The sequence below is a fragment of the Hypomesus transpacificus genome, chromosome 12 (assembly GCF_021917145.1).
Source record: "Hypomesus transpacificus isolate Combined female chromosome 12, fHypTra1, whole genome shotgun sequence".
NCBI lineage: Eukaryota > Metazoa > Chordata > Actinopteri > Osmeriformes > Osmeridae > Hypomesus > Hypomesus transpacificus.
In genome coordinates, this window is record NC_061071.1 from 1,582,363 (window position 1) to 1,605,426 (window position 23,064).

General features: G+C 46.8%; 2 protein-coding genes across 5 annotated transcripts in view; one reads left to right on the forward strand and one right to left on the reverse strand.

Annotated features, from left to right (window-relative positions):
• The window catches only part of atp11a (ATPase phospholipid transporting 11A), a 39,193-nt gene extending 32,378 nt beyond the window's left edge, over positions 1-6,815 (reverse strand). For all 4 annotated transcript variants that reach the window (XM_047030339.1, XM_047030338.1, XM_047030340.1 and 1 more), the window contains exon 1: positions 6,428-6,815. In XM_047030339.1, coding sequence (XP_046886295.1) covers positions 6,428-6,466 — 39 coding nt within the window. In that variant the 5' untranslated portion in view covers positions 6,467-6,815. The remainder of the gene's footprint in view (positions 1-6,427) is intronic.
• A 641-nt stretch (positions 6,816-7,456) lies between these two features.
• Positions 7,457-21,257, forward strand: tubgcp3 (tubulin, gamma complex associated protein 3). The gene is given in 23 exon segments (XM_047031255.1): positions 7,457-7,706; positions 8,469-8,576; positions 9,047-9,114; positions 9,364-9,441; positions 9,608-9,834; positions 11,078-11,150; positions 11,152-11,245; positions 12,254-12,366; positions 13,010-13,135; positions 13,672-13,740; positions 14,524-14,656; positions 14,782-14,948; positions 15,555-15,665; positions 15,842-15,950; positions 16,187-16,376; positions 16,532-16,667; positions 17,111-17,179; positions 17,388-17,523; positions 17,846-17,934; positions 18,080-18,211; positions 18,404-18,544; positions 19,139-19,255; positions 19,553-21,257. Coding segments are annotated over 23 exon segments (2,724 nt in total). The 5' UTR covers positions 7,457-7,630; the 3' UTR covers positions 19,715-21,257.
• Positions 21,258-23,064: the final 1,807 nt, after the last annotated feature.

Here is a 23,064-nt window from a genome sequence, read left to right on the forward strand (position 1 = left end):
ATATATATATATATAGTTGAATACATATACACAGATGAATATACACCATCCAATAAATCCAGAATATGTTTTCTTTGTAATGCTTAGTCATTGTGATGATGATGCTCCCAGCCTGACCCAAGACCTGGTGGGTTAGATCAGCTTGTGACTCCTAATCCCCCATCTTCGTGTTCCATTAAACCCCAGACTGCTGAGGCAGATCGCACACTCATTTCCCGCTCCAGCGACGGGGAGGAAAGGGGTGGGGACACAAGAGAGGCTGCTTCTGAATGTATGAATCCTGCTGTCCTTGCCTGTCATTTCGGGGACGGGACAGTGTGCTCTATCTCTCTCTCTCTCTCTCTTTCGCTCTCTCTGTCTCTCTCTCTCTATCTATCTCTTTTTTTCTCACCTAGACACAATACGGCCGCACCTGTTGGCTCTGCATTACCTTCCTGTCAGATTGAAGATAGAGGATCCAGGCGGCGCCCTTTCATGTTTGCCCGTTGCTTTTCAGTCCTTCTTTCCCTCCATATCGGTGTTTTATTCTCACTCTCGTTTTTTCCCCACCCATAGCTCCTTGTGTTCGTAGGTATAACCTATTTTCATTATGGTTTTTTTCTTCCTTTTACATACACATTTTCTCACACTTTCCCTTTTTTTTCTCTTGTTTTCTCACAACTTGTTAGCAAGTAGCTTTTCTCTCCATGGTTCCATGTATCTTTTTACACACAACTCGAAGTGTACTTAATATGTTCTGATTGTGTGTGCTCACATTACTTTTTTAATGCTTCACTCTCGCTCTCTGAAAATGAAAGGGCTCTCTCTCAAAATGACAGGTTCTCTCTCTCTGTCTCTGAAGTCTCTGATGAGAATATTACGATCGAGCTTGGCAGCTCCTCAAAATGTAAACCTAAAGAATCTCTCCCATTATACTCACGCTTGACTTCACAGCCCCATCAAACTGACACACGGTCATCCACCACATCATGGTGATTACATCACCACTGGCTACCGTGCGAGAAGCCTCCCCAGCTCTGCTCTGATCACTGCAGATAGAGTGGTTCCTATAGCCTTTCATAGGCCAGATCAAGGAAACAGCAATGGGCCTAGCACCCCCTCCCCCAGATACAGTAGATAGACTGTTTAGAAGAAATGGGATGAACTGTCCATGGAGGGCATCCCGTCAGGACGTTTCACTGAGGAGCAGGACCTTTGTAGTTCTACGTCACTCATCCAGGACGGCTCTGCATAGCTAGCATAGCTAGCCTAGCCAGCTTAGCCTCAGTAGGATTGCACAGAGGAGTGTTCTGAACTTCCCCTCGGGGCACTGGGATGCCAGCGAGTCCCAATCAATTGCAACGCACGGTCAGACGCCATTGATCTCCAACGATGTTGTTGCGGTCTGAGAGAACAGAAACTGGGCACAGGAACTGTGGTGTAGGCAGGGGGAGGTTGAATGTAAACGTTATGCACTGCTTTGAAACACCATTAAAGCAGTCTATAGCGCCAGCCAATAATCAATAACTCTCTCTGAGCGGTACGCCGTAAATTGCTCTGATGCCTGGATGGCCGGAAATTTGGAGGGAAGAATAGAGAGAGGGATGATGTACTTGAAAAAAGTGAAGGAAAGATCCTGAAGAAAGTTAGATAAGGTAAATAAGAGAAAGGAGGCAATAGGACAAAGTAAACTAAGTAAATACGGATCTTTCTCTCTGGCTTAACTGTATAGGAAGGACCCATAGACCATGGAGGAACAACAGAGTGAGGGGTCAGACATGCAGGGACATTCTATACGGTCCTGAGTGTTCTTTTCCAAGGTTCCGAAACCAAAGTGGAACATTACCAAAGTACAAAACCTTCTCTCTCGTTCCCCTCACTCACTGATGTGGCCTTTCATGCACTGTTACATCAATGCAATCCATCACATGAGGCCTCTTTCTACTGACACAGAGTAGTCCTCGCCACTGTCGTTCACCCAGCACCCAGAGCATGTTGACCGTCACATAGCAACAGAAGATGAGAGGCTTTGGCAAACTCTGGGGGAGATTTTGGATTAGACCCAGCTGTAGTGCTGGCGCTGGAAGACAATCCAGTACCGGTCGGGTCATTAATGCAGTTGTGTATATCTGCAAAGCAAGCACTAATCATGTATTTTCCTCTCTATATTGATCAAGGTCAGTCAGTGATGGCATCTGTGTCTGTTATTTGCTAAAATACCTTTACTCCTCTCCTGTAGTAGGAATTTATTGTCGTTTATGGTCGTTTTTTGGTCGTTGTTAACTTACGTAAATGTGGTTTCGAACCCGGTCAGGATAACAGGATAATATGTTCAAAAGGAAATAACAACACATAATGGATTAAGGAGGAGCCTGCAGAATCCCGTTTAAGAAGTTCAACCCTTCCACAGGGATCCACAGTAGGCTTGTTAAGTAATTAGCACATGGCTGAGAGACCCTGAGAGACAGAGGGAAAGAGAGAGAGGGAACGAGAGAGAAGAAGACAGAGGGTACTAAAGTGCAGTGAGGTGGGGCTTATATGTAATTACAGTACAGTGTTCAAACAGTCATTATAGGGCTATAGATATAGGAGGTTGACTTCAAACCCTGAAGGTTTCTTCCTATAGTTGAATCAAAGGATTTCGTCAGGAATCATTTCCATTTGTCTGGTATTCCCATCTGTAAGGAAATACAATATGTCTCCCTTATGTAATTTCCAATTGTAAGAGTGGCCCTAAAAACAAAGCAAAAGGGGAGTCAGATGGCTGAGCGGTGAGGGAGTTGGGATAGTAATCAGAAGGTTGCCGGATCGAGTCCCCGCCGTGTCAAATGACGTTGTGTCCTTGGGCAAGGCACTTCACCCTACTTGCCTCGGGGGGAATGTCCCTGTACTTACTGTAAGTCGCTCTGGATAAGAGCGTCTGCTAAATGTAAATAAAATAAAAAAAATAATAAAAGGTATTGAGCTACAATATCATACTGTGTCAATATGTGATTCTACACATGAACATACCCTGGCCACCTTGTGCTGCTAGCGACAAGTGATATCATAGCCCAGAGGAGAGTCAAGAGGAGAGTCTTTATCCGTTTGGCTTCAATCCAGCTGACCCAATACTGGCCACTGATCTCTACAATCACCCACCTCAAGCTAGCTCCAGTTTACTGGAGATAAATACAGCATACGCTGCACTGCAGATCGCCAGCCTGACACTCAAGTTGTGTTACAGTATTAATTAAATCGTTTGTAAATGATTCAAACTGCAAGTGGGCCATGCGGTACATCTGTTGATCTGGTGAGGCGGACAGTACCGTAGGTCAAAAGTATTTCACCTACACATTTATTTCATCAAATATTCAAAGGGATACAGATGAATTTACCCTTTATGGTTGTTTTGCTTTTAGGACCATTCCATTTTGATTGACCATTACTTTTTATTGACTCATCTGGTAGCCCTGCCTGTTCAGATGGCTGAGCGGTTAGGGAATCGGGCTATTAATCAGAAGGTTGCTGGTTTGATTCCCGGCTGTGCCACATGACGTTGTGTCCTTGGGCAAGGCACTTCACCCTACTTGCCTCAGGGGGAATGTCCCTGTACTTACTGTAAGTCGCTCTGGATAAGAGCGTTTGCTAAATGAATAAATGTACTCCAGGCTATAGTCAAGGATTGCCTAACCACCTCTCCTGTTCCACTAAATCTACACATTAGAAACAAATGAGCAGTAAGAGTACACAAACCATGAGTTTAGGGTTGATTACACTCCATCTCAATAACATGAGCTTAACAGGACAGTATAATTATGTTTCTGCACAGTCAGTCTGACCACTTAATACAGTAGTCTTACTGTAAACATTATTCCACCCCCATCCCAGCCAGTAAATGGGATTACCTTGCCTCAACATGGGGCTCAAATGGCCTTCTAATCCCTCAGAGACAGGAAGTGGGAGGGAGGAGCAGGTGACGCCCTTCCTATTCAGGAATCCAAATTAGTCAGCAGTAGATTTGTTATTGGCTATGCACCCATTACCGTAGAACCATGGTGTCACTAGTAAACAACAATGGGCCTGGGCTTCAAAACACGTCTAGTAGCCAACAAGAACGGGATAATTCAGACCAATGATCTACAACTGTAACACCAAGGTTATAACTAGATGAACCTCAGGTGCTGCAAAGAACCATTGAATACGGTTTAGTGCCTGATTCACCCAGAGTCCGTCTATCACATTTGAATGTGTGTTATCATGTTGGTGATGACATGATCCCATAGGACTATCTGATTTCCCCTGATGCTTGTTCCAAACCTTTAGAGTTTCCCTTCTAGAAGCACTGGCAGATGAGTCTGGGGACAGGTTCCAAAGGAATAATTTATCAATAGTCCATTACTGTGAATGGAACAGAAAGAAACGCACAGACATACCTGAGAGGAAAGCAGCCCCCCATTTCCATCCCCTCGCCACCTCTCTCGCTCTCTCTTGGTAATCCCGTGTCACAGTAAATTTCACAAGGAGAGCCTTACGCTTTTGAAGAGACAAAACTGACAGGCTCGGAGATTAGAGAGCTGTGTAGTCTCGTGCTTTTGGTGACATGACCATTTGAAATGTCGTTTCAAGCCAGGAAGTATAGGGAGATTTACGTAACTGTTTGTGTGGAGGTTATCTAATCTAGTTTGAGGTGAAGTTGTGACTGTCTCTAGACACAAGATGCTCATTAGGGAATGCTGTTCCTCTTCATTGAATGGGGACAGTGTGGTAGCGCACTTCATGTTTGTATTCAAAGAAATATTCTTGTATGTTTGTTTATTGTTGACCGTGAAATCTACAGAATGTAGTTGATGGTTTGCTGTAGTCTGATGCCTTATGAGGATGATCAACTATATTCATAACTTTTATGGTTAAAAGAAACTGCCGTTTCTATCTCTTAAATCTGACCTTCTCTCTCTCTCCATGATGTCTCCTGCACACCCTATCCACTCCATCCCCCTCTCCTGTCTGCTCTCCACGCCAGCCAGAAATCCTCTTCGTAACACATCATCTTCTCTTCACTGTGCCTCTATGTGACAAACCAACTCAACGCGTATACTCTACTGGCTTCATGCTCTCTATTCCGCACACACAGAGATGCTCTTTAATTTTGGCCATTGGTCAAAGCAAATATCATTACACGTATTTTTGGTTTTGCTGTGCACGGGAGAAGATTACATAAATCCATTGAACCGGACTTCTAGTCATTGTTTTTGCTGGAAATACCACACCACCGAAACATAAATTGTTAACCCAAGAAAGACGGGCATTCCAAATGTTTTTGAAAGTCGTACTAGCCAAATGTATTAATTTACTTATTTCAAGCTATGGCGTCCTTAGGTGGTGATGACATGGGTGTGTAGAGGATGATGCCAGAACTGAAGGTAGTGATGTTCATTACGTAAGCGCTATTGAGAATTTGGCCGCCACTATTCATCATTACAACAAGCATGGCTCCAAATGAATCAGAGTCCCTGTCTGTTTGTTAGCCGGTGTGTTTGCTCCTCAAACACAGGTCTCAACACGATCAACAAGTCGTGACCTTCAAAGGTACGGTAGAGTGGATGTAGCCCAGAAGTCAATTCAATTACAGCGCAACTTCCAATATCACATAGCCTCATAAACGCACACGGCTTCTATCAGTAATTGACTGAGGTTTTTTACTTTTTTCTCTGTATGATGTACTGTGTACAACAGATAAGTGATTTTAGTGAGCTAGAGTATATTTTGTAGTATAGTCTTGATAGGATGGAACTTTTCAACTGATGATAGCACTGCCCTCAGTTATATGCGCCAATATGTATTTTTTGCACATTTACGCCATTTGCCTTTGCATGTGAGCAGTTTCGGATCACTGTTCAAGATACATAACTAGTGTTCCCTTAAATCCACCATACACACTGGGATTTAGAAGCGCTTAAACCCGCTGGATAATTATCCTTACCACTTATTTTAAAACCATGCTATCTGCTTGTTATTGTGTAAGATAGTAATGAATAAAACGCATAGGCTACTGTACATGATTATCACATAATACAATGAAAATCATATCTGTAGTCTATGGGGGCAATATAAATTAATGGTGTAACTCATGGCGGCTATAGCGTTCGTGCAGGTGCCTATCTTTTTTCTGGACTTATTACATGGGTGACCATGTGGAACACTATCCGCATTGGCTCGTTAACGATTTAAATTACAATGCTATTGAAAGGCCAGTAATAACATGTGTAGCGAAATGGAGAAACCTGGTCAAAGAGAGTTCACGAGCCTATTTAGACGCTTTAGTTTCTCAGCTTTCAATCCAGTTGAAGCGTAGACTACAGTCAACTTTGAGTCAATTTGACTTCATTCAAAACCTTTGCAGGTTTGTATCCACTCTCTACTACTTCCTGACAACTGTGCAAGTTGGCATTAAAGTAGAAATACTTACGTATCTGCTGATGAGGTTCCGAATTGTGCTAAAATCCATGTTCTCACCGGTTCCACCTGGTTCAAGGAGTTTCTTGATCCGTGCACGTAGTTGTAGTGGTTTGACGCTAGCTTGTTTCTATATCTTCTCTGCGCTCCATGACTTTCGGACAGTCTCCTTTTCTACTGGAGAAGTACCCTACTGCTTCTGGACAACATAATTTGGCTTTATTTAAACATTTTCATTAGTTCAACAAGCAATGCAGTCGTCCTTCTATACGAAGAAAATTACAATTCGACAGGAACACGGTCGCCCTACTTCTCTAAAGTAATTTACACAACTACCTAGTCCCTTTCCTCTCCTCCCTTCTCTCTCACCTTCCTTGCGCTTGTAATCTTCTAGGTTTTGCTGTGGGCAAATGAGCTTTTCGTTCATAATACGTCACGGGAGCCGTGAGCGCTTGCGCACTCTAGTGTCACATAAATGCCTAGGGAAATTTTGCAGTACAGCTGACTTTTTCGCTTGTTGCACATATCCTTTGTTTTATTTGCCGAGTGAGTCATCTATTCGCAAAATACATCATATACGCATTTGTGTTTGTATGTGTGTTTGTGGAGACAGAGAAAAGAACAAGTATATAACAGTACAATAACTTAGCAGCCTAGTTTTAGAAGGCCAATTGAAGCTGAATGTAGGAGGATGAAAAATAAATAAATAAAAGCCTTTTCATGCGTTAAATATCCACTCTGAAACTTGTGTACCCCATGAAACGGGGTACGGGAGCTGTCCCCGCTTGTAGTGCTGAAACCCACGCACATGTGAATAGGTGACTTTACGTTTTAAGTTTCAACAATTCAGAACCTATTCTACCGATTAAAGGCAGATCTTTACATGTGTATTGCACATCTAAAACAACATGACCATAATTTATTATACGCCTAAGCTTTTTTTTATATAGCCTACACATGGGGGTAGGAACAATTAGAGTAGGAATGTTTTCATAAAATTGTTTGTTTCGGAGGGCAATATTTTTATTCCGCTTTCCCATGTCACGGTTTTGCTTGCTAGCAACGCAGCGTACGCTTTCGGCGGGCTCTGCTGAAGTATGGCGTTAGTGCTGGGAGTGTGGGAGCCCCGAATCAACTAGCCGTAGCGGGAATAACTGTTATCTGCCATTATAGCTAGTTCCACCGTGTTTTATAAGGAGACAGCAAGCTATTAACTATGGCTGCCCTTGATCAAAAGTCTCCCAACGTTCTTCTTCAAAGTCTCTGTTGCAGGATCACTGGGAAGAGCGAAGGTAGGCTAGAAATCTAGTCTTGCTACGTCGGTGTCTATTCATTTATGCTAACTAGCTAGCTTTAGCTAGTTCACAAGCTAACATCTACCTAGGTATCTAACTAGCTAGCTAGCCAGCCAACAATAACCACTTAACTGTCAAGCAGAGTTGGCAGCTGATGTTAGCTTGCCGTTAGCATACGTGTGCGTTTTCAAGACAGTTTGCTAGACTACATGATCACCAGCTTCAGCTAACGTTACTTTCATAGTCAATTTAGGACGTTAGCCACTCTGCACATAATATTGCTAGATTAGTGGCAATTAGTTAATTCATAACAGAGAAATAGGGCGGAGTTGGCAGTCTAGCGTCATTTTGGCAACATTTACTTTTATTATTGACAGTTTGGCTGGCCTGATTGCTGCATTTGAACTCGAGCCATGGTGATTTAATAGTAGCTGTAGTGTGGTCAAACTAGGTAGCCTCTGACAGTGGGTGCATCCATGTTGAGGACTTTCATAACCAGAAAGCTAGCTATAGTCGCCTAGAGGCTGCCCAGAGACCGCTGACAATCCCATAGAGTGAGCATGTCAGTTAACCTATGTCTGTTGAGGCCAAGCCATTACTCCTGGCAGTCAAACTTTCTGATTACGTATCTAGCCTGTAGACAACCAAGTAAACAGTATAAAACCAGGCCTTGAATCTAGCATGCTTCAGTCTGTACAGTTCCTTTAAACCATGTGGACCAAAGAAGTGCAGTTTCTCGTTAGTATTCTCTTATTTTAGCTGAGGTAGCCCACCAGTTCCAGTATGCTGTGAGAGTCGTCGGGAGTAACTATGCCCCCACCATTGAGCGAGATGAGTTCCTGGTGTCGGAGAAGATCAAAAAAGAATGTAAGTGATCAGTTGAGCATCTCTTCCTCAGCTTAGATTTAAAAGGATATTTGAAAGAGACAAAAGAAGAACAGTAAGTTGGAATTTGGCCTTGTATGCCTTCATCTTTCCTGTTCTTGGATGGGAACGTCGTAGGCAAGCACACAATTCAAGTACATTCAGAGTGTTTTCTGGAGCACGACACTTTCACTTGGTTGTTATTTTATTCATGGGTACTTCAATTGTGTTTACACCATAAAACACCTCCTTGGCCTCACTTTTGATGGAAAATCAAAGATTTGATGGAAAGTAAATTACACTGGATCATGTTGAAAGTCACTCCATTAAAAGCCAAGCATTGATCCACGCTTAGTAAAAGCAGACACAAAACACTCTTTAAAGTTTTATCAAGACTGTGCCGCTGTAAATCTTTCTATAACTATTACTGGGGAATGGTCGCCTTGGCCCTGTGTTGTGTTCCTCTGCTGCAGTGGTGAAACAGAGAAGAGAGGTGGACGCAGCCCTGTTCTCAGAGCTGCACCGAAAGTTGCAGACTCAGGTCAGTGCCCTCTCTCTCTCTCTCTTCATCTATCTCTCTCTCTCTTTATCTATCTCTCTTTCTCTCATATACACACCTGAGTAGTACTCTGGAAACACTGCATTGTACCTAACCTCAAGTCAGCCAAACAGGAGTAAGGCTGAATACCTCGAAAGGCTTTCCAGTCCTATTGGTACATGCATGTAGACTTGAGTTAGTTTACTTTTGATTGACAAGTCATTTGGCGTGTGTGTGCCTGTCATGTCCCAGGGGGTGCTGAAACACAAGTGGTCCATCTTATACCTCCTGCTTAGTCTCTGTGAGGATCCAAGAAAACCATCCAGCAGGGTTTGTACATCAACAAAGGTTTCACACACACACCTGGTCTTGCCTTACCTTGTCCCTTCATTCATCTCAGGATTTTCATCCCAGAACTGTACAATGTCATTGCTAAATGAAATGAATAAATAGTCGAATGACAACCTTCCTAACGGTCGCTCTGCATCATTCTCAGGTTGGTAGTTATGGGGCTCTGTTTGCCCAGGCCCTCCCCAGGGACGCCCACTCCACGCCCTTCTACTGTACCCGTCCCCAGAGCTTGGCCCTCAGCTACGGCGAGCGCTCAGGCCCTGGGCCTGCCGCCGGACACATCTCTGCCAGCATGGGCACCAGCGGCATCAGCAGCCTTGGGGTGTACTCCCTCAATGGGCCCACCCCCACACCCCAGTCCCTACTGGCCGGGTAAGAGCCACTTAGCACGCTTGGTATGGAGCCCGGCGGCCATTATAACCTGTCGGCCTTGTAATATAGACACAAGCTAGCATACAGTTCAATAAAATAACATTAAACGATCAATCAGAATGCCGTTTTATCTTGTCTGCACGGACCAGGGTTGAGATTTGATATGGTGAAGTTGGATGCGCGTGCTGCAATGCCACACGTGCATACATTATGCATACTGGACACAAGGCTGCCTTCGTTTGCGAGAATTCTAAAGTTAGAATCAGAGCAAAGATCTCATTGTTGAGATCAATCCAAGGGCTACTCTCTAGAACTCCGAAATCAAGCATTACCCTAACTATAGAGAGCCTGATGACTTGTTGATGTGTTACAAGTTGGCTGTAAGTATATACACTTTTGGGGTTGTCCAGGTCCAATCAATCTGTAAGATCACCATTTTAACAACCCATCATCTCTTATTCTTCTGACATGGGATTTTATGCATTTGAAGCCAACATAATCACATAAATCACATAATCACAAATATATATATATATATATATATATATATATATATATATATATATATATATATATATATATATAAATAATTATTTGAATTTAATTTGCCTTCAGAGAACTCTAACCAAAATAATATTTTTTAATTGCATTGGTCTTTAGATTATATGTATTATTAGTCATATGTAAACAGAATCAGAAACAGCTTTATACACCAAGTAAGTTTGCACAAACAAGGAATTTACTATGGCGGGAAGGTGACATAGTGAAAACATGTACTTTTCAGTAAAAAACATATACTGAAAGCAGGAAAAGAAAGAGACTCCAATGAACATGGATCTGAGATGGAAGGTGTCATGGCTGCTTCGATTTCACACTGAACCACCCTGTAGCTTTTCAGTCTGTCGGCTACATCAATTATGCAAAGCTCCCTCCGTGTTTCATCTGCACTCAAGTGCCTGTTGGACTGTTAGTGCATGTATTTTATGGTTGGGCTGAGTTGATCATCAACACTGTTCAAATCGTCAGGGGTGTAGATCCTTTCTGTGTTGTAGGATGTCAGATCCCCCTGATTAACAGTGGACCAGCCTGGGCCCTGTGGCTGGTAATGGGGCCACTGGATGTGCATTAGGGGGCGTAAACCTGTTTGAAGGAGGCAGAGGAGGATTTGTGTGAACAGCAGCTCCTCGAAATTCAGAGTGTTGCTTACAGAAAGCTTGTGTGTGTGTTTGTGTGTGTCCCCCAGACAACCTCCCCAGTCCGCAGGGCAGCTGCTGGGTTCTAGGTTAGCATGGAACCTCCCCGTCAACGCCCCCCCCGGCCCCCCTGGCACAGGCTACCTCACGCCCCCCCCTGGGACCCTCCGCTCTCTCCACCCGGGCTCCACGAGCACGCCGCGACGGAGACTCCAATGGTGAGCCCTCTACAGGGTCCAGCACCTGACAGGTGTGCTGGCTGTGTCCCCTCTACAGGGTCTAGCACCTGACAGGTGTGCTGGCTGTGCCCCCTCTACGGGGTCTAGCACCTGACAGGTGTGCTGGCTGTGCCCCCTCTACGGGGTCTAGCACCTGACAGGTGTGCTGGCTGTGCCCCCTCTACGGGGTCTAGCACCTGACAGGTGTGCTGGCTGTGTCCCTCCCCTCTACAGGGTCTAGCACCTGACAGGTGTGCTGGCTGTGCCCCCTCCACAGGGTCTAGCACCTGACAGGTGTGCTGGCTGTGCCCCCTCTACGGGGTCTAGCACCTGACAGGTGTGCTGGCTGTGCCCCCTCCACAGGGTCTAGCACCTGAAAGGTGTGCTGGCTGTGCCCCCTCCACAGGGTCTAGCACCTGACAGGTGTGCTGGCTGTGCCCCCTCTACAGGGTCTAGCACCTGACAGGTGTGCTGGCTGTGCCCCCTCCACAGGGTCTAGCACCTGACAGGTGTGCTGGCTGTGTCAGTGTGTGACCGGCCCAGTTCTCCACTCCTCTCGGAGTGATTTCTTTGTCATATGCAGTAGATAACCATGTGACATATGAGAGCATTTCAGATCATTTTAGACATCCATTACTCATGGCCGGGCTGAAAACAGCCTAAGAGGGAGTGAATGATTGATGTTTGAATTGGAGGGAGAAGGGATGGGGGGGTTGAGGTCACCTTGCTTGTAAACAGCACCAGTCTGATTCAATAAGGTTCACAGCTGTCGACCGGTTTCCGGGTAGCTTAAAACACTTAATTTCTCTCTCTCTAAGAAACAAGCTGAATCGACAGTCTGGTCTACTTCCTTTATCCTACCATTAGGCCTTGCCGTTTGGTCCATCACTTTGGCAACGGACCGTCTACAATGGAGATTCAGTTTTAAATAGACCACGGTTATTTATTGATCGTGGATATTTGTGTATCTTTTGCGTATTCTTACCCCTGTCTTCTGCCCCCTCCTAGCTGAGGTGGGCGAGCTGGCGCTGGTGAGGGACATCCTGTACGTGTTCCAGGGCATCGACGGCAAGTTCATCAAGATGAGCGGCGCCGACAACTGCTACAAAATCGACTCCAAGGTGCTCCTTCCTCGGTCACGGACATATCCATGATGACAAACCATCAGTAAATTCTGGTTCAAAGCCCGACTCCAAAGTGTTTTGAAACTTGTTATACATGATGATCACAGTAACATACATCACCAGCATCACTGTATTGCTTTATAAATGGCCAGACTGTAATATACAGGGGGGGGGGGGGGCTGCCCGCATCCAACAGCAGCGCTCAGCCTCGAACGTGTCAGCATCAAGGCTGAAGAGAGCGAGGTAAAACGAGGTAAAACCAGCAGTGGGTCGATGCTGGGCTGTTTGGTCAGGCTTCACATTGACGCTAAAGTCTGCTCCAGAGGACTGGCTTACTAAATCATTTTAATATTTCCACAAATTCTAGTCCACTGGTCCTATAACACAGGTCCCTAAGAACTATATATATCGTTTCTCTATCAGATAAGGAAACACACACTCCAGCCTAATGGGTCCTTGGTTATTGGTTTATATTGGTAATGGGTCCAAATAGCTTTTGAATGCCCATGTTCTCCAGAAGGATGTAGTAGGGGCTTTATTAGTTGAAGTGAACCTGTTGGTCTACATATTTGACAGACATACTTGCAATCACTGCGTAGCATGGCCCAGCTTGGTTGTGATGCTGGGTGTGTGTCCCTAGGTGGAGCTGTGTAAGTCCCTGAGGGACACCAGCAGTCGGCTGTCGGAGCTGGGCTGGCTGCACAACAAGATCAGGAAGTATACAGACGCCCGAAGCCTGGACCGAGCCTTTGGCCTCGTGGGACAGGTGAGTGTGTGTGTGAACTCAGGGCATGTGTTATGGTAGGTGTGTGTGTGTGAACTCAGGGCATGTGTTATGGTAGGTGTGTTGTGCGTGTGAAAACCAAAAGGGTGGCTGTGTGTGCACTGTGTGAAGATTGAGTGTGGGTTTGAACACAGGAAGTGCATTCATGTGGTTGAGCTGTTAACAGGACATTCTCTCTCTCTGTGTCTCTGTCTCTCTCTCTGTGTCTCTGTCTCTCTCTGTGTCTCTGTCTCTCTCTCTGTGTCTCTGTCTCTCTCTGTGTCTCTGTCTCTCTCTGTGTCTCTGTCTCTCTCTCTGTGTCTCTGTCTCTCTCTCTGTGTCTCTGTCTCTCTCTGTGTCTCTGTCTCTCTCTGTGTCTCTGTCTCTCTCTCTGTGTCTCTGTCTCTCTCTGTGTCTCTGTCTCTCTCTGTGTCTCTGTCTCTCTCTGTGTCTCTGTCTCTCTCTCTGTGTCTCTGTCTCTCTCTGTGTCTCTGTCTCTCTCTCTGTGTCTCTGTCTCTGTCTCTCTCCCTCCCTCCAGAGCTTCTGTGCCTCACTGCATCAGGAGCTGAAGGAGTACTACAGGCTGCTGTCAGTCCTCCACTCCCAGGTAACCGCCTCATCCCCCCTCTCCACTACTCTCTTCTTCCTTTCATCCATCTTTTATCTTTCATCCATTGATTTCTCAGGTTTTATCCTGTCTCGCCATCACAGTGGTTTGTTCCGCAAACACTGTCTGCATGGTTTACACTGTGTGTGTGCAGTGTTTCCCACAGATTAGAAAGCTATATGTGGCGGGGGGGGGGGGGGGGGGGGGGGGGGTGTTGTTTCATGTCAGACCGGGGGGGGGGGTCGAAATAATTCACAAAATCAATCAACAACAACAAACAAATAATTTCTGCATATGCAGGTAGCGACGCTGCATACAGGGTGCTAAATAACTATTTAACTGGTCGGCTCCATGACGCCGGGTAAGTAGCTAGCTCTTGAAACTTCTCACCAAAACAACGAAGGGGAACCTTCGATTAAGACATGTCCGTCGGTACCTAGCGAAAAGTAGCCTCAACTTTCCTAGACCTTTAGCTACGGCACTAATGCTGAAGGCTCGCTGATGTAGCTGTCGGTCTCACTAGAACGGCGTATGCATCGTTGCTAACGTGTGCTGACGTAGTGACTGTGTGTGTATGTGAGAAAGACGCGTGCGTGAAAGAGACGGAGGGAGAGCAGGGAAAGGAAATGCAGCTGAACGAATACGCTGCGTGTTTTTACCTAAATAGCGATAAAAAAAAATGTTTACGAAACGCAATGTGTGGCGGCCGGTGTTGATTCTGTGGCGCACCGCCACAAATTAGTCTATGTGTGGGAAACACTGGTGTGTGTGTGTGTGTGTCAGTTGCAGGTGGAGGATGACCAGGGAGTCAGCCTGGGGCTGGAGAGCAGCCTGACCCTCAGACGCCTGCTGGTGTGGACGTACGACCCCAAGATCCGTCTCAAAACCCTGGCCGCCCTGGTCGACTTCTGCCAAGGTCTGTGCGCTTCGTTTTATGTTTAAGTGCCACAAGTGATTGATGGATTGCATTACTGATCTGTAAATGCACATCCACTTCCTGTGGGGGATTGTGGAACTCTCTCTCTCCCTGGGTGTGCGCAGGGCGGAAGGGGGGCGAGCTGGCGTCCGCGGTCCATGCCTACGGGAAGACGGGCGACCCCCAGATGAGGGCGCTGGTCCAGCACATCCTCAGCCTGGTGTCCCACCCCATCCTCAACTTCCTGTACCGCTGGATCTACGACGGGGAGCTGGAGGACACCTACCACGAGGTGCCTCTGACACACACACACACAAAGTAACTCAAACACACACACACACAGTAACTCACACATGCTAAGCACAAACACACACTGATTCAACCATTGACGAACGCATACACATGCAAGGCTTTTTGGAGAGCTCCATCTCAGGTGGACCTTCACACAGTTTGGCTTCCCAGCAGAGAGAGAAAGAAGGAGAGGAAGAGGAAAAGGGAGGGGAAGAGTCATCATGAAGAGTGATGAGACAGAACTAATGGAGAGCTGACCCTCCATACCCTCCCTCCAGCCTCGACCCGCTAAGTGCTGACTCAGGGAACAGGCCAGAGTTGTGGCCGGCGGTCTTCGCAGGCGGATGCTAGCCGGACAGGCTATTCTGAGAGCTTCTTGTTTAAAGCCCTTCAGTATCGAGCCCTGGGGTAGCAGGTCTGATGTAAAGAAGCTGTTATGGAGAGGTTTACCATCAGAGGCAGGCCCTGTACAGGCACCCTTCACATCACCAGGGTTGGGAAGTGGGGGCAGGGGGAGGAGACGAAAGCTGCACTCCCTGACTCGAACTTGGATCGTGTGTGTGTGTAAGACATACTTACCGTACTGGTGTGTGTTTTCTCCCGACAGTTCTTCGTTGCGTCCGACCCTAACGTGAAGACAGACCGCCTGTGGCATGACAAGTACTCTCTGAGGAAGTCCATGATCCCTACCTTCATCACCATGGACCAGGCACGCAAGGTACTGCACACACACACACACACACACACACACACACACACATGCTGTCAGTACTGGGAGATTCAATCCTCCTACATACAAGCTTCTTAGGTTTTCTCAAACCCAACCTGTGTAGTAGCGTATACACTCTTCAACCCTTTGCAGTCCTGTGGTCCTGAGTGTGTCCTCCTGTGTAGGTCCTCCTCATTGGGAAATCCATCAACTTCCTGCACCAGGTCTGCCATGACAGAACCCCCCCTGGAGCAATCACCCAGGTGTCCAAGTCTGCAGACTCCCCCAAAGATGGTAGAGCCCTCCTCGCTGTTCCTCCCTGTCTCTCGCTCTGTGTCTCTGTCCCTTTCTGTCTCTCAAACTCACATTTCAAGTGCTTAAAAATAAACGTAATTCCAAAGGAAGCCGTATATACATATATATATATATATATATAAATGCTGTAAATTGAAGTAGTTGTGACAGTATATGACCTTCTCGGTCCTTCATTGTGTTCCCCTCCCTCTCTAACTGCCCTCCCTCCCTCTCAGCTGCAGAGCTGCTGTCCGACCTGGAGGGGGCGTTCCAGGGGAAGATTGACGCCGCCTACTTCGACACCAGCAAGTACCTTCTGAACGTGCTGAACCAGAGCTACCTGCTGCTGGAACACCTGCAGGCCATGAGGCGCTACCTGCTGCTGGGCCAGGGAGACTTCATACGCCACCTCATGGACCTGCTCAAGTGAGCACTCACATACACACACACTCACCAACACACCCAAACAAATCTATACATACTTGTTTGCAGGCTGCTGGGTCTGATTTTGTGTTAGTATACACACATAAGTATGTTCCATCCCCTCACTTTTGGTCTGTGTGTGTGTGTGTGTGTGCCAGGCCTGAGCTGGCACGGCCAGCCACCACCCTGTACCAGCACAACCTGACGGGCATCCTGGAGACGGCAGTGAGGGCCACCAACGCCCAGTACGACAGTCCTGAGATCCTCAAAAGACTGGACGTTCGCCTGCTGGAGGTACCGGGCTAGGCTAGGCTCTGCTGTACTCGGCTAGGCTACGCTCTGCTGTGCTCGGCTAGGCTCTGCTGTACTCGGCTAGGCTACGCTCTGCTGGGCTAGGCTCTTCTGTACTCAGCTAGGCTACGCTCTTCTGTACTCAGCTAGGCTACGCTCTTCTGTACTCAGCTAGGCTACGCTCTGCTGGGCTAGGCTCTTCTGTACTCAGCTAGGCTACGCTCTTCTGTACTCAGCTAGGCTACGCTCTGCTGTACTCGGCTAGGCTACGCTCTGCTATACTCGGCTCTACTCACCCTGACGTTCCACTGAGCGTACTCTGCTCTTTATGCTACTCTGGTTTATAACCCAACATTCTTACTGTGTTGTGATTTAGGATCCATCACCTGTATGTGGCCAGAAGGAGTTGCTGTTTGTTGTCGTAACAACGTGTCTCTCCTGTGTAGGTGTCTCCTGGAGATACAGGCTGGGATGTCTTCAGTCTGGACTACCACGTAGATGGACCTATCGCCACGGTAAGGCAAACCTCTGCGCTATTTTTTTTTGCTCACGCTTTCGTTACTTTCTTCTCTCCCACTCTCCCCTTCTCTCCATCTTGAGTGTCACACCCTCTCTCTCTCTCCCTGTCTTTTTTTCAGCCAGCCGTGTGTGTGTGTGTGTGTGGTTGTGTGTGTGCGCGCTTATGGCAGAAGGTGTAACAATGCAGTGTTCCCCATGTGACAGGTGTTCACTCGCGAGTGCATGAGCCACTACCTGAGAGTGTTTAACTTCCTGTGGCGGGCCAAGCGCATGGAGTACATCCTCACTGACATCTGGAAGGGCCAGATGTGCAACGCCAAGCTGCTCAAGAGCATGCCGGGTGCGTAAGACACACATTTTACGTAAACCAATAAAAACAAGAAATACCACATAAGTGCTGCAGACGCCTGCAGTTCTCTTTAAGCTCCAACAGAGGGAGACAGTTCACTCGAACCTCGTTTCGATATTAGAGATCCTTTTAAGTAACATTCAGTCGTGTTTTGACCAGTTGATTTTTCTGTAATGGTATTCATATTTTGCCATCTCTGTAAACAATCCTCGTTTTACACGCTCAGTTGGATTGACGTCGAACCAGACTGTAGCTGGGGGGGCACCTGGGGGGGGGGGGGGCACCTGTGTGACCTGGTGTTGTTGTTGTGTAGAACTCTCCGGCGTGCTGCACCAGTGCCACATCCTGGCCTCAGAGATGGTCCACTTCATCCACCAGATGCAGTACTACATCACCTTCGAGGTCTGAGCCCCAGAACACGCCCTCTGTCATCGTTGACACGACGCAGCGCACGCCAACACAACTTCTCCATGTCCACAGTCACAGATGGGGCCAGATGGAGATTTATAAGTGTGTTGTTTGTTCTTGTGTGAACATGTACGTGTAGGTGCTGGAGTGCTCCTGGGACGAGCTGTGGAACAAGGTGCAGCAGGCCCGGGACCTGGACCACATCATAGCAGCTCACGAGGCCTTTCTGGACAGCGTCATCTCCCGCTGTCTGCTGGACACCAACAGCCGGGTGAGACGCCCACACATACACAGGAAGACACCAGCCTATCAGACGCTCTCACACACATACACAGGAAGCCCCCAGACACTAGCCTGTCACATGCTCTCACACACCCACAACTGAAAAGTGTGTACAAGGACACTAACTGTTCCTTCTTTCCTTCCCTCCTTCCTTCTTCCTCCCCACCTGCGTGCGGTCCAGTCGCTGCTCAACCAGCTGAGGGCGATCTTCGACCAGATCATCGAGTTCCAGACGGCCCAGGACGCTCTGTACCGCTCAGGGCTGGAGGAGCTGGCCCTCCGGCTGCAGTACGAGGAGCGCAAGAAGCAGCGGGAGCAGGAGGTGGGTCCAGGGAGGAGGTGGGTCCAGGGAGGAGGTGGGTCCAGGGAGGAGGTGGGTCCAGGGAGGAGGTGGGTCCAGGGAGGAGGTGGGTCCAGGGAGGAGGTGGGTCTAGGGAGGAGGTGGGTCCATGGAGGAGGTGGGTCCGGGGAGGAGGTGGGTCCAGGGAGGAGGTGGGTGCAGGGAGGAGGTGGGTCCAGGGAGGAGGTGGGTCCAGGGAGGAGGTGGGTCCGGGGAGGAGATGCACCCAAAATGGCCTCTGCGCCCTCTATGAATCACGTGTAGCAGACCAGTACTGCATCTGGAGCCCAGCCATGAACAACTGACTCCCCTCTCTTCCTAACAGCCTCCATATTGATCTTTCTGCAGCCGGTCGATGTGACTCTCCGAAGTGTTTAAAAACAAACAACGACCTTGCCAGGCCTGTCTTTTCAACAGGTCGCAAGTGTGAATAATTAACATAATTCCAACGGCTAAAAGCCTTTCAGGGTGCCGGGGTGTTGGACCAGTGGGAAGGTTGGGGGAGTGATTGCTGGATGTTTTATTGGTCGAAATGGCCAATGTGGTGAATTATTGAGCGTGTTCTTTTGTTTTTAGGGTGAGTGGGGCGTGACAGGTGAGCAGGAGGCAGAGGAACAGAGGAGGGTCCAGGACTTTCAGGACACCATCCCCAAAATGCGCTCCCAGCTCCGAATCTTGACACACTTCTACCAGGTACGAGGTCCACCCCCTCCCCTCGCCCCACCACCACGCCATCGCAGACTCTCATCGGTCCGCTGGTGTCTCTCGAGGGTCGCTAGGGTGACTGGACCATTACCCGACCCACCTCACTCATGCTCATGACAGTTTGATGTGTTGTGTATGAATAGCAGGCAAACAGCAGTTGATTTCACCTCTATTTTTCTCTCAATCCATTCCTCATCCCTTCCTCTCTCTCTCTTAATTCCTCCTTCTCTCCCTCCCTCCACTTCTCCGTCTGTCCCCCCTGCCCTCTCTGGGTGTCTGTCTCAGGGCATAGTCCAGCAGTTCCTGGTGCTGCTGATGACCAGCCCGGACGAGAGTCTGCGCTTCCTCAGCTTCCGCCTGGACTTCAACGAGCACTACCGGGCCCGGGACCCCCGCCTGCGCGCCTCCCTGGGGGCCACCAGGGGGCGACGATCCTCCAACATCTGACAGCAGCCATCAGCCCCACGCGTCCAGGCAGCAGAACCAGCCGGAAACCTCTGGTGGTGGACAGGGCTGACGATATTGTGAAATCAGTGACAGCCCTTTTGTGTCGCCTTGGAAAGGTGACTGGATTCCTATGCTATGAGTTCATGAGGTGGCTTGGGGAGAGTTTGTGACTTCATGTGTCACGGGCAACATCCCAGATGGAATGACTCCGGTGTTATGACGTTGTGACATCACGATGGCGCCAGACAGAATCTGCTTTGACGTCATTTCTGTCTGTAGAGTTCATGACATCATAGTGGGGTTCTCCAATGGAACGACCCAGATGCTCTGACGTCATAATTAACCGTTCAAGCTCTAGTGATGACATCACCTACGGTCTATGGTGCTGGAGAAATGGGGCCATTGCAGCAAATTCTGTCTGGCCTTGTGTGTTTTTTGTTGCTTTTATACTCCCCGATGCAGATAGGGCTATGTTCACGGTCAAACTAATGAAAGGGAAAGTAAAAAGATTTAGGCTCCCCCTCCCCCCTAAAGTTTTTTGCCAAATCACCCGTCTCTACACACACGCACACACACTTTGTTCCCCCTTCTCATCCATTGGCTGTTCCTCAGTAAGGAGCATGTAGAAGTCTTTGTCATTTCCTGTAATGCAAGGGCATGTTCTCCCTCAAGGCTTGCTTGTTTGAGGTGACCCATTTCATCAGAATTCCCTGTTGCACACCTGAAAGTCTGATTTGTTTCCCCCTTTGGTCTGTTTACATTTTATGGGACATTTTATTGTTGCAGTTTTTCAAAATGTTGACTTATTTCTTTTTTCTTACCATTGTCTTAAAATATGCATTGTGTGTATATGTCTATAACACTTAAAGAACTGTAACAGTTGTAAGATGGCAGGATGGTGCCAAATCAGCACTGTGCATCTCCATTCTTTCAAGTGCTTGAGAACCAACTCCAAGACTGGTATTGTTGTCTCAATCTTTTTCATATTTAGGTGTTGCTGTGTTTTCCTCGCAAGACAGATCTTCTCCATTACAAGTAGTATAGTACTGAACTAACATGGTCAATTAATTCCAGAATTGTAAAAGACAGAATTGTCAACCCCTTTTTTTTTTTTTTTTTTTTTTGGACACATCACCCTTCTCTCTTTCCCCAAACTCTTACATCCTGAAACAGTGTTGCCATTCTTATTGTGTGAGTGCTTGAAGCTGCGAACTGAATAGAACATGGTAAAATGACTGGCGCTGTGGTCAGCACCCCTCTTTTACAATACAATACACCTGTTGATGTTTCTGGTCAAATCATTCCATATCCTTCTGAGTCGGAGTTAAACACCAGGGTGTTGATATCCTTTATGATGTGTGACGACCGGTAGAAGAGGTAATATGAAACTATTGATGTGACTTATGTGCTCTTTCTTCCCATCTCATGTCCTCTTAAGGTGCCGCTAGGATACCAGGCTTTGGAAGTCAAAAGTCAAATTATTTCCGTTGTATAGCACAGATGTATAGTAAATACTATGGAAACAAATGTCTTGTCAACTCTTTAATAAACTCTTTTTTTATTAAAGGACGTGCATTTTTGGTGCTTTTTCACTTTGGGCAATGGTGCCTTTTTCTTATCATAAAGACAAGGCATAGATTCTGAAACAAGTTGCGGCTGAGTTTAAATTTAATGAGTTGTCTTGGACCCTTTCGTTCTTAGTGGTTTGGGAAATTCATCATGTGACGTAAGACACTGGTGGTCAGTTGGAGACTGAAGATCAAGTTTGTCAAAAGGCACAATACCTAGAATTACACAGGGAAAGTAGACATATTTACATAGTGCAAAGGCACAGGTGAGTTATCATGAATTGTGTTTTGTTAACGTTATGTTTGATGCGCAGTTACGCATTATGATCTACACGCTAGTCGACATGGAAGCACTGAGCGTAAATTTGTCATGTGAACAATATTGCTGTCGTGATGTCTGCGTACAATGTTTCTGTGTCATTTGACTTTTGCCTAAAAACAAAACAATCTGTTTATAAACATGCTTCTAAAGGTCACAGTTTATGTCTAGTTCGACTGGTAGCCTATAATTCAATGGCCATGCGGGGGCAGCATTGATCATGCTGTCTACGATTGAGTGGTACACAGTTTATATGAAAAGTGAATGACATAATCGGTGTGTGTGAGAGCGCGTTTCGCGTGCGTGCTTATTTATGTGTGTGAGACAACTTAGTGTTACACCGCTGTCTCGGATGTGTCTGGTTTTGGCGGGTCACAATACCGTCCTAATTGGGTGTGCTTGTGTTTGGGATTTGCTATGTTTATGATCGGAAAGCATGTTTGATTTTGAGCACAACATGGTTTAGGGGCGAGTGTTAGATTTTGCCACAAGTCAGAAGTTTTGGAAATGTACACATTTCTTGAAACAGTCGTCCATGTTCTCAAAACTGTAACAACAAAACTTCAAACTAAATTTCCCAAATCTCTGAATCCTCTGGCAAAATCAATCACTCGCGGTTGGTCTAAACAGTGGTTTACACTAGCCACTAAATACAATGGAATACCCTAGGGCAGTATGATGGTATTGTGGGGGATTGTTGAATCCGATATTACCTCAGGGGTGGAAAGGAACATGTGCACCGGTACAGTAATGCTATTCTACATTCCACGAATAGCCAACGAGATTCAATAGATGGCACACAAGGGAATTGACGACTTCAAAAGACAAAAAAGGGCGATTAGAGGATCATTTGACTTAGGAATTTGGCCTCGGGTGGAATGCATTAGGAAGAGCATGACTTGCATTTTGTTTTATTTTGGATGCTGTCAAAGTGGTGTGTGTGTGTGTTTGTGTGTTCACACGTTGCAACATCAATTGATAACATCTTACAGTATATGATGTTACAATGTACCAGCCATGCTCAGTCACACCAACTCATGCCTGTGTTTCTTCCCTTATTCCAAAGCATCTCAAACAGGACTGACCACCACCTCTCTGACAGCAGCTCCCAGGAGGACACTAGTCCATATCACTCTGGTGTTTTACGTACAGTAACTGCTCAGAAGTAGGTCACCATCGTGACTCGGTTCTAAATGTCGTGTTTAGCCCCACAGCTATACAGTAATTGTAAAAGATAATAAGACTTGGTCTTGTGTTTTAGTTATTCTCACATTCAGGTCAAGCTTTTGTCCTCGTTTTAACTCAAAATGCTGACAATGGTTTGACGTAGTGTGTGATATGTGGTTGTGTTTGACTCTAGATTTGATAGTGGACACAGGGTTTGTCTGTCCTCCCCTCCTAAGATCTGTAGATAGTTTTTGAGTCAAAGTCAGTGAAAGTCGAGTTGAAGCTATTCCGACTTA